Genomic DNA, 10,653 nt, shown 5'->3' with positions numbered 1-10,653 from the left:
GCAGAAAAATTACATTCTTTCACAATTTCACTTTCTGTCTATGGACCCAAGAAAAAGGAGAAGGGAAAGGCTGCACCAAAAGCGACCATGAAGACAAAAGAGCTTACTTTTGCTGTCAATGATACTAACTACCTTGATTTTCTACAGCGTGTACTGGACAAGCATGGTCAAGGACAATATAGGGTCTCAAGCAGTAAACATTTTCCCTTCAAGTTTGTACCACCCAAAGCATGGAGGTAAGTCGTTTCTCACTCTGCAAATCTGTGCTAACCATGCTTTACCTTAGCCAAGCTGTCAGTAATGCGATTGATGTTGATAACAAAGTCGACTACAAGGATATGGTCGAGAGGATTTGTAGCATTCACCCTGGCCCAACAAAGATCTATGTTGATATGGAACATGTGGAGAAACTTCTGACTATCGATGGCTCTGGAGATGAGAGCAACTTGTCTGGTGAGGATAGTGGAAAGCAGAAACATTCGGACCTTGATATGCACCTTGCCCAGTGGTGCATGAAACTCCTGAGCTGGTGGATAGTCATGTACAATGCATATCTTCAACTAACTTGCAAATTTCCTCACCATGGTGAATGCGGCAGTTGTCCATAATAATAACGCTGCAGGGGCCAGGATATGGGTTGGTAAAAGGCATCTGTTGGATAGATTAGCATGTACCGGCTTGAAGATGATTCACTTATGATGTGCTCCTTCAGAAATTGCAGAAATTGCTCTCCATCAACACCACCCTCGATGATATTGTATGTGATGATGCCATCAAGTGTGATGGCAGGGAGAATAGAGTAGCGCATTCCATGTATGAAGTACCTCCTGACTTGGCAACATAGACCTCTGACTGTTCGCCCATGTGGGCAAGTGGAGGTACACTTGTCCTTGGAAGCTTCATCAATGAAGACGAGCATATTCAAGTCTGGTGCTTCTGCTGCAATGCAATTCATGTAGAGTGCACGTGACTCCTTGTTCCTCTCAGAGGCAGATGTGGAGATGACCTTCCAAGTGATGTGGAGGCCCTGAAGAGTTCGAGAAAGTGTAGATGGAGTGATATGAACTTGATGCTTGAGCCAGAGCTCCTCTTGAAGCTCGTCTAGGTAGAATGTGCTGCAATGTTGAACGATGGCAAGGATAAATGTGATGTCTTTGAGGCTGAGAATGTGATGATGACTGATGGTATGGGAATAAGTGTTTGGGTTGTACATGACACCGTACCTGGTGTGAAGCCTGAGAGTTTTGTAAATGAGTGTTTTCTTGATGCCTAGAATACTACAGATTTGCTTGATGCTATAGCCATTTTGGTGAAGGACAGGAATATGAGACTTGAGGTTGATGAATACCATGCGAGAGGGCATGTGGGCAGTATGTTTGATTCTTAGTGTACTACAGTAACAGACAGTAGCTACCCACTAAGGTACTTCTGGGGTCCTATCCCAGCTATATCTGAACAGTCTGATTGTTGAACAGATTTTCTGCATCATTTTGCAAACAGCTGTAACATCTGAAGAAATGGATGTCAGAGGCCTGCAAGATACTCCATTGAATGCTGGGTCACATAGTCAGATGAATGCTGTGTGTGACACAATTGCAGCACAAATGTGGGAAGATTATTGTGCTGAGCTTCGCAAGAAGGGGTTGATTCAGTAGTTCAGTAGCTAGTTTTGCATAATATCCATGTATCCACTATGTCACCCTCAAATTTCATCCATGTCTTATCTGCCCTCAATTTTCACACTTGCATGGCAATTTTAAAACAGTGGTGATTGCTGTATAGATGCACAAGTACAGATGAACTACTTATTTCCCACTCAAATTTGCATATTCTGGAACCTTGTAGCCAGCAGCCTTGAGCCTCATCTTAACCCACAACATTCAGTATGTTGCTGACTGAGCAGTGGTGTTCTTGTAACCTGCAACATAGGAGGATTTCTCTTCAAACAACATTTGCAAGTGGACTAGGTTCTGCTCTGAAAGGTTCTTCTCAAGCTCAAACATCAACATGTATGCTTTGTTGAGACTTTGGCCCATGGGATTGTTGAGGGTAGTGAGCATCTTGGAGGTACAGTCTTGCACACCAGACATTAGATCCCACACCACATCTTCAGGGCCAGCCATCTGCAAGCACAACTTCCAAGAACTGCTGGAACTACCCAGGGAAGCCACTGTGGATGTGGTGTTGAGCTTGGCAGTGGCATTGCTTTTGTGCTTCTTGCCACAAGATGACAAACTAGATGATGGATTGATGGAAGTGCTTACTGATGTCATTGCAGAGGATGGTGGTGATGTAGGAATGGATGAAGGGGAAACCATCAGGCCAGGCAGGGACACAGGTGGCACACTGGACAGGGCCTGTGAAATACCCTGTGGTACAGGTGTTGTGAGTCAAAGTGTGGTTCAGTGGTGAAAACCAACCAAAACCAACACAAAAGACAAAAAGAGTGAGTGGTGGTGTGCCTATGTGGTACCTAGATGGTGGAACCTTTGATTTGGGTGGGGTTTTGCAAGCTACAACACTCAAAGACAAGTGCTGAGGGATGGGGGTGCTCCTAATGAAGAGGGAGCAAGAACGTGATTGAAAGTGATAGGGTAGACTGCTGTCAGCCTACAGAAGGATGGATGGCAACTTAATTTGATGTCCTAAGCTGCACTGAGGGCTTGGAGTGAAGTATATTGATGATAGACAAGGATAAGTGAAGTAGACAATAGTTAGACCCTTAATAAAGTCTCAACTATTGGAGCTGCTGAATGAATTACTGAGTGATGATAAAATGCGAGCAAGAGGGGCTCTCTCTGATGTCTTCTTCTTTTTTGCTATCTAAGTACAGTGATTTATATACAGTACAGGGGTGTTGCCCTTGGAAAACAAGGTGCAAACACTTGGTAAGTGATTGGTAACTGATGAGTAAGGAATGAAAGTGATGGGTAATTGTCTTGGAAAGCATTGGTAAGCATTGGTAAGGATTAGCAAGCCAAAAAGCGAAGAATCAGTAAGCAAAGTCAAAAGATTGGTAAGTATTGGCAATAGGTGAGTCAAAGACAGTCAAAACATCAAAGTATGAGTCAAGTAATGTCAGGAACTGGGAAAGTGCACTGGAATCACATTAGGGGGAGGCTGTGCATGTCACATCTTGAAGAGATTGCTTCTAGGCCAGGGTGGGATGACAGAGAGGCAGCACTGATCTGATGCCAATACAGTACATCCAAAAGTGGACAGGGTGAGTCAGATGTCAGCAGGGGTAAAGCTTTGGGGGTCTGTGAGGTGACAGGAGCATAGGGGATCACAACTTTCCCCCCCAAACCATCCTCTCAGTGAAGCAAATAAAAACTTCATGAATGAGGCTCCATTGGAAGAGAGGATGAAGGGGGAGTGTCTTCTGCTGTATCTTGCAACAAGGAGGCAAGATGTGCATCATACTCATCCTGGATGTGATCAGGGAGAGTGGAGAACAGTAGATTATACTGTAGCTGTCACAATCTTGGAAGAATGATGGATGAGACTGGTATGAAGACATTGCAGGGAGCAGGGAGGAAGGATCCATATGCTTCTTGGACTGGAGAGACTGAAACAACCACATAAGACCTTTCCAAGTGACACATCAATCATTTCACTTGTCCCCTTTGCTAGGGACCATGGCTACATATATCTACCAGGAGTTCCTGCTGGCCTCAGGTTCATTGAGGTCCAAGACCTTGATTGGCCTTGTACTTGTCTTCACCTGTTTCTGGTTGCTGGGCCCAGCCCTGGCATTCTCTTCATCAACTTTCCATTTTTTGCCTTTGTCAACCTTGCCAATGGCCTTGGGACTGGCCTCAGTGTCCTTCCCATCCCTGGGCCACCAACACTTCCCCTTCAACTGATTGCATTGCATGCAGGCAATGCACTTCTTGTTACCATCCACAAGGAATTCACAGACAATTTTAGCCTGGGCACAGCAGGTACAGCTAAAAAGTGGGTTAAGAGGAGAGTGCACAAGGATGAAAAGGACACTCACCTGGGGTCCATCACTACTTTCTTCACTTCAACCCTGGCCTCACTGCCCTTCCCAACCTCAGCCTTATGTTTTCACTTGGCCTCCTTTTCCTCCTCAGCCCTGTGCCTCCTCTCATCCTCACATGCTGCTTTCTTGGCCTCAGCCTTCTCCCTCTCCACTCTCTTGGCCTCAAGCCATGCCTGCTCTTCCTGCCAGGCTTGCTCAGCTGCCTTTTGCCTTTTTCTCTCCTTTGCCTTCACCCTCACCACCTCCTCTTTGTCATCAGTGTTGTACCTGATGTTGTCATCAGGGACTTGGGCCCAATCAACAATGACTCAGCCTTCATTGTTGTTGTCAGCAGCAGCAATCAGTCTTGAGTCAGACATGATGGATAAGGAGTGAGAGAAAGATGCAAAGGGTTTAGCAAGCCACAAGTAGCAGTTTTTCAAACTCAGCCAGGTTTTGGACTCAGCCTACCACTCTTGCAGGGGTCTCATGGGTTGAATCCCTAAGAGGGGGATACTCTCATAGTCATGTCTCACCCCAACCAGACTCAGACTTGCACTCATTCAGTCTGGCCTTGGCCTCACCAGTCCCTTATCCCCAGATAGTCTAGCACAGTTAACACTGCTTTGCAGTGTGTGTCACTTCAGTTAAGCTCTGCCTGGTCTTGTCCCTGGTCCACCCTCTCCCAGTCTCTGTTACCTTAGTCATACCTTACTAATACTAGTCTTACCAATCACCTTAGCAATCTTTGTGAGACTGGCATTACCAGTCTCTGTACTATAGTTATCTCTAGTATATGAACCCATAGATACTCAGCCTGTATCCCCTCAGTCTGAAATCAACTAAGTTACTCTGATAATCCTGCCTTGGCCTCAGACTTGGACTGAGACCCATGCAAGGGAATAGCACTGTAACCTCAGCTGCTAAGTCCAATCAGTCCATCCCTCTGTATCTCTGCTACACCTCTGACCCTGACCCCTCTCAGCCTCATGCCTGCTTCAGTCTCTGGTCTGGCCTCAACCCAGACATCATGAACTTAACACATACAAGTTCCACACCCTAGGTGACTATCCAAACATGCTCTGATGACGTGGTACAACAGATAATTACACAACACAACCAGTAGGATTGCTTTCACACAATTGTAAAACACTTACAGATGAATTTCATAGGGTGAATTTGAACACAGGCAGTTGAAGTGGCAGTACCCATGAACTTTGAAGAACCATGCTACAACAATGGCATTCATGAGCAAACACAAGGCTCGAGAATGAGTTATTGACCAAATAGTCAAGTCTTGATAAATTGGCATGTGACAACACTGAAGGAAGTGAAAGCAGTGGTGAAAACTGCCCAAGGCAGAAATGTGAGAGGTCTTCACCTTCTCAACATTATCACATTGCAGCATCATCACAAATTCCTGTGGACATCCCTGGTTGGCTGAGTTCATTGGCAGGTGACAGAGCTACTGAGGTATGTCATCTGGTGTGCATGGCTGCATGCGACCAACTAACTCTTTGCAGGACTTTATTGACTGCCTCAAAGACCATCTCCTTGAATGTATTCTTGGAGTGGACTACACTGGTGACCCACTGAGCTTTTCTGATGCCAACTGTGACAATCTTATCATCTCACATAATATGATGTATGAGCATCAGACATTGCATGTCAACTATACAACCTATGACCTCTGCCAAGAACAAGACACCATTAATCCATGCACTCATGCCAACATCATGCTCTTGTCACACAAGACAGATGGTTGTCATCACCTGTATTGGTACACACACATCATGAAAATTTTCCACATCAATGTATGGTACTATGACAACAATGCCTCATCTGATGGGATAAAGTGGATGAATGTGCTCTTTGTGTGGTGGTTTGGCCATGATAACAACAGACCAGGGGGATCAGGGTTTGCTGCATGCCAGCTGTATCAGGTAGGATTCATTTCTGACAATGACCCAGATGTAGTCATTCATGGTGTCCATCTGATTCCAGCTTTCTCACTCAGACAAACATCTGAATATTTGGGACCATCATTCATGTGGCCTGATGAGGACCTCCATGAGGACTGGTGATATTTTGATGTTAACATGTAAGTGAGGAAATAAATCGACATGGATGCATACTTAAAGCTCAGATAGGTTTGTTGATTGAGATATGTTCATGCAGTTTTGAGGTGGCACCATCAGTGTAGGGAACAAGTTTGAGTTCCCTAGGAGAAGTGGTCTTGGTCAGGAGTTTAGGGATGGAGGAGTTTGTTTCTCTTTTTGTTTTGTTTTGTTTTGTTTTGTGTTTTTGTTTTTTGTACCTCTGGACTTGGTGATGAGCAGCTGCATTGCTGACTAAGCACGTACACTGTGTTCACACAAGTTCAGTTTACCAAAAGAAAATCCATGTCACAGGCCCTCAGTAGTAGGGTGATTTTGTCTTGCATTTTGGTGAGTTTTTGAAGTTAGAATTATTATTTTGGGGAGTACCCAAAGGGCCAGGAGGACTGGCAAGAGGTATTAGACAGGCAGAGCTAAGTATTCATTTCAGTTCACATTTTTACATTTTTACTCCACTTCTTTCTCCAGAGAGAACCTCCCTTTTGGGTCAAGCACTATACTTGCCCATTTACTGACTAATTTCTATTTCTAGGTATCTTCTCTTACCAATTCCTACATCAGGCATAAGGTATCCAGGGAGTGGGATTCCTTCTTACAATCAGACTGTCAAATTGCTGGTGAGGAGGTCAGTGGCACACATGAAGAAGCTGATACAGCACAAGGAGCTGAGGAGGACAACAAGATGAGTGGAGAAGAGGAAGATGATGATACAGACCTGGATGAGGATGAGGGAAGCTCCAGCAAGCCTGATGATGACAAATTGGATGATAATGATGGTGAATTGGTGGCAGGCCTTGATGATAACAAGAACTTGTATGCCCAGGAGGGATATGGGATGCTTTAGTCACTCATCATTTTCATTCAAAGTCAATGATTTCTTCTTCTTAGATGCCTCTCAGCTTGAATTTGTAACATATATTCACACTAAATCATCATATATTTGATGTCATTTCTCAACAGATGCAATTATAGTTTGTAATTTGCATTACCAGAATTTGCCAATCTGCTTCTAAGTGGCAGTGGCCCTTTTGCTTCCAACATGGGGCCTTACTACAACAGGGTAATAATGGCAGGCAAAATCAGGGCAATGACTGTCAACATGCTTCAAGATGTCATGTACCTTGAAATTAATGGTGCCCTTTCATCCTGGAACATGCATTACTTCGATGTCAACATCACCACCCCTGGCAGGAAATGAGTCATGTTTCATCTGAAAGATGTCTGCAGTAGGTAACACAAGCTATCCTTTTACATTTAAACATGTATTCTAATTGTTCCCCTATCCCAGGAAGCCTTGTCATGATGTTGCTATACAAACAGCATCAGTAAATCACTTTTGCTGTCCAGAGCTGTCCAGCACTGGACAGGTTCCCTAGGACTGCCAGCACACAAAGTGGTTTACTGATGAGACAGCAAGGAGACAAAGGAGCAGGCCACACAAGCCAGTGACCCCTCCCTCACCCAAGCTGATGATACTACACTCACAGTAAAGTGTGAGCTTACATTGCAAGATGTGGAGAATGGAAAGTTTAGGTGTGCTGTTGGGTATTCTTTGTGGTTTCTCTACTGATGTCTGCTCACAGCCCATGCTCTGCAACTCCCTGCCAGGTATTCAAGCAGCACTCACCCTCTGAATATTTTGTCACTCCCCTTGTTCCTCTGGTCATTGTCAATGAGCTTGCTATGGCACACAAGAAGCTTAAGGTGCTGTTCACCCTCCAAAGTCAAAGTCAAAGTTTTCAACTTCAACTTCAGCAATGTAGTCACATGGTGATTATATAAGGTGTGCATGTGCTTCAGTAATGTAGTCATGTGATGATTATACAAGACAACAACACAACTTGTAGTTCAATAGATAACATTGTGATAACAGATCAGACAACTCTGCTATGGATCTTGAAGCACAGCAGCTCCAGCACCATTGTCATGACTCAGAACCAATCCCCTACCATACCTCAATCCTGACTGGTGAGGGGTGGATGCTAGAGCTCCTGAATGGTCATCCAGACAGGATACAGACTTGCCTTGGTGTCAGCCATGGGGTTTTTGATCACCTGATGCAGGTGCTCACCCATCATGGTTTTGTGCCTTCTTGCACTGGAATTTCTGTGGAGGAACAACTTGGGATATTCCTCTACACCTGTGTTACTGGGTTGTCATCCCAGCATGTTGCTGAGAGGTTCCAACACTCACCAAGGACCATTACTAGGTAGGGAGTTCATTGGACTGTCTGACATTTTTCTCACAATTTTTTAGATATTTCAAAGCAATGTTGGCTTTCTTTTCTGGGGGACAATTCTATGCATCCCAAGTGCAATTCCCCACCAACAACACTCCCATATCAACTATGATTACTAGTGACCCATGCTTCCAATTTTTCCAGGATTGTATTGGTGCAGTTGATGGCACTCATATTTGAGCATTCACTGCTGCTGAGGACCAGCCTTGCATGAGGAACTGGAAGGGCTACCTATCTCAAAACTGTCTCTTCATCTGTGATTTTGACTTCTTCACATATGCCCTCACTGGCTTTGATGGGTCAACTGCAGATGCACACAGGAATGACTTGCACATGCCACCTGGGAAGTACCTTCTTGCAGATGCAGGGTTTGGGACCTGTGATGCACTTCTGGTTCCCTATTGAGGTGTTTGTTACCATCTGAAAGAATGGCACCAGGCTGGATTAAGGTAAGTTGCTATTCCATCCTGCTCAGTGTACCTGTAACTTCTATTTTATAGACCTCAAAACCAAGAGGAGTTATTCAACCTTCGCCATGCTGGACTTAGAAATGCCATTGAATGGATATTTGGTGTTATAAAATGCAGATGGAGGGTTCTTCAAATTCCCCCTGAATATAGCATCCACACCCAAACTCAAGTACCTGCTGCTCTCTGTGCCCTCCACAATTTCATACAGCACTATGATCCAGAAGAGTTCTCTGACCCTGAACTTGCCATGGACATAGGAGAGGGTGATGGTATTGGAAGCCTTGGTGATGGACCAGTAGATGCTGCAGAGAGGAGAAGGGCTGATAATAGGTGTGACAACATTGCAGAGGAGATGTGGATTGACTATCAGCACCAGCTTACAATTAGGGGCCTTCTCTGAGCCTGAACATTCAGATTTCATGGTGTACAAATATATGTTCTTACAATTGTTTCACACTCATGTAGAAAAATAACTTCCATTGTAAAAAGGAAGCTAGTCATAGTCATGTACATTTTATTATGTACATATTTGTATAAAGGGGTGGGGGGACTTGAAAAGATATGCAGGGGGGGGGGGGGCACATTTGTATATTGTAAAAAAAACAAAAAAAACAAACACCTATCTCTGCCCATCCCAGTATTTCATCAGCTGACACTGCACCCAAATCTGCTTCACCAGCTCCTGATGCTTGAGGAAAATATTCACTTCATCCAGAGATGCACTGAGGAAGTAGTCACCAATGTTGATCTGATTGTCTGTTGAGAGCTGCAGCATGTTGTTGATGTAGTCCATGGCAGTGTCGATGAGGGGATTGGTAATGGGTGGTGGGGGCAATGGGGCAGTGATGGTGTGTGTGAAGTTATCAAGCCTGGAGGTGATGGTGGTGATGAATGAACTGTGATCTTCTTCAGCATATGCTTTGGCTGATGGGGGCTGAGAGTGCTTTGATCCACCTTCAGACATTGCAATGGACTCAGCTTTCCTTTTTACATGACTGATGCTGGTGACAGCTGATGACAATGATGACCTGGCTGACACATGCAACAAAAAACTTGATGGTGCAGAAGGGGGGATGAAGTTTGGATCCATGGAATGTGTGTCCTTGCGACAGTGAGCATTGAGAGCATGTGTCATGTTGAGGAGGGAGAGGGAGGGAGGGGTGGTAGGAATAGTTGAAGCAGCAGGGGGTGCAGTAGAGGCAGGAGTATCAAAGGCAGAGGTTGTGGTTGTAGAAGGCATGGTAGTGGCATGTGGCCAGTAGATAAACCAACCTCAGCCATGTGAGGGGAGAAGGAGCTCTATGCTGGCAAAGTGGGGGAACCTGGAATTGCAAAACAGCTTCACATCTTTGTGTGCCTGACTAGATGTTAGTGGATGATTTGACAAGAAAAAAACTACATTACCTTTACATACCAATCCAAAAGATCAGCATTGTCCAGTGAGACCATCATACCATGCTCATCATCATAAGCAAAGCCAGAGGCCACCAATTTAAGATTGGCAATGGCATAGTAGGATTTTTTAAGCTGGATAATTGTTAGCAAGGCAAAAAAAAAGAATGATACAATGACTTACCACCTTGAACTTCCACTCACACAATTCAGCTGTCTTATCACTGTTATCTTGACCCAGTCAATAATTATGAGCCATGTGGGCTGCTGCAGTGTTCCATGTAGCCTTCTTAAAGTTCCCATCACTGCGCTGTGAAAGATGAGAGGCCAAGAAATCCAGTAATGTGCCTTCCTCCTCTGTTGTCTATACTGCAGCTTTCTTGTGAGTCCTGGGGGGAGGCAGGGGGTTCTGTGGGTCTAGAGGATTGATTGTAAGGCCATGTGAGTGCA

At 44.7% G+C, this 10,653-nt stretch overlaps 2 protein-coding genes across 2 annotated transcripts; both read left to right on the top strand.

The window, feature by feature from the left end:
- Positions 1 to 6,387: 6,387 nt before the first annotated feature.
- On the top strand, positions 6,388 to 7,300 carry F5J12DRAFT_785783 (uncharacterized protein; the record flags this gene model as incomplete). The annotated part of the gene is made up of 4 exons (XM_051743290.1): positions 6,388 to 6,432; positions 6,635 to 6,915; positions 7,063 to 7,073; positions 7,095 to 7,300. The coding sequence occupies 4 exons, from the start codon at positions 6,388 to 6,390 to the stop codon at positions 7,298 to 7,300; spliced, it is 543 nt and encodes a 180-aa protein (XP_051596170.1).
- F5J12DRAFT_929433 (uncharacterized protein) lies at positions 7,095 to 7,636 on the top strand (the record flags this gene model as incomplete). Its single annotated transcript, XM_051749495.1, has 4 exons — positions 7,095 to 7,235; positions 7,294 to 7,332; positions 7,391 to 7,422; positions 7,512 to 7,636. Coding segments are annotated over exons 2-4 (186 nt in total), but the record flags the coding sequence as incomplete, so codon positions are not given.
- Positions 7,637 to 10,653: the final 3,017 nt, after the last annotated feature.

This window comes from Pisolithus orientalis (genome assembly GCF_024613125.1).
Source record: "Pisolithus orientalis strain OTSU chromosome Unknown F5J12scaffold_42, whole genome shotgun sequence".
In the NCBI taxonomy this organism is placed as follows: Eukaryota; Fungi; Basidiomycota; class Agaricomycetes; order Boletales; family Pisolithaceae; genus Pisolithus; species Pisolithus orientalis.
The sequence above is the reverse complement of the archived record's forward strand: the minus strand, read 5'-3'. Positions and strand labels throughout refer to the sequence as shown.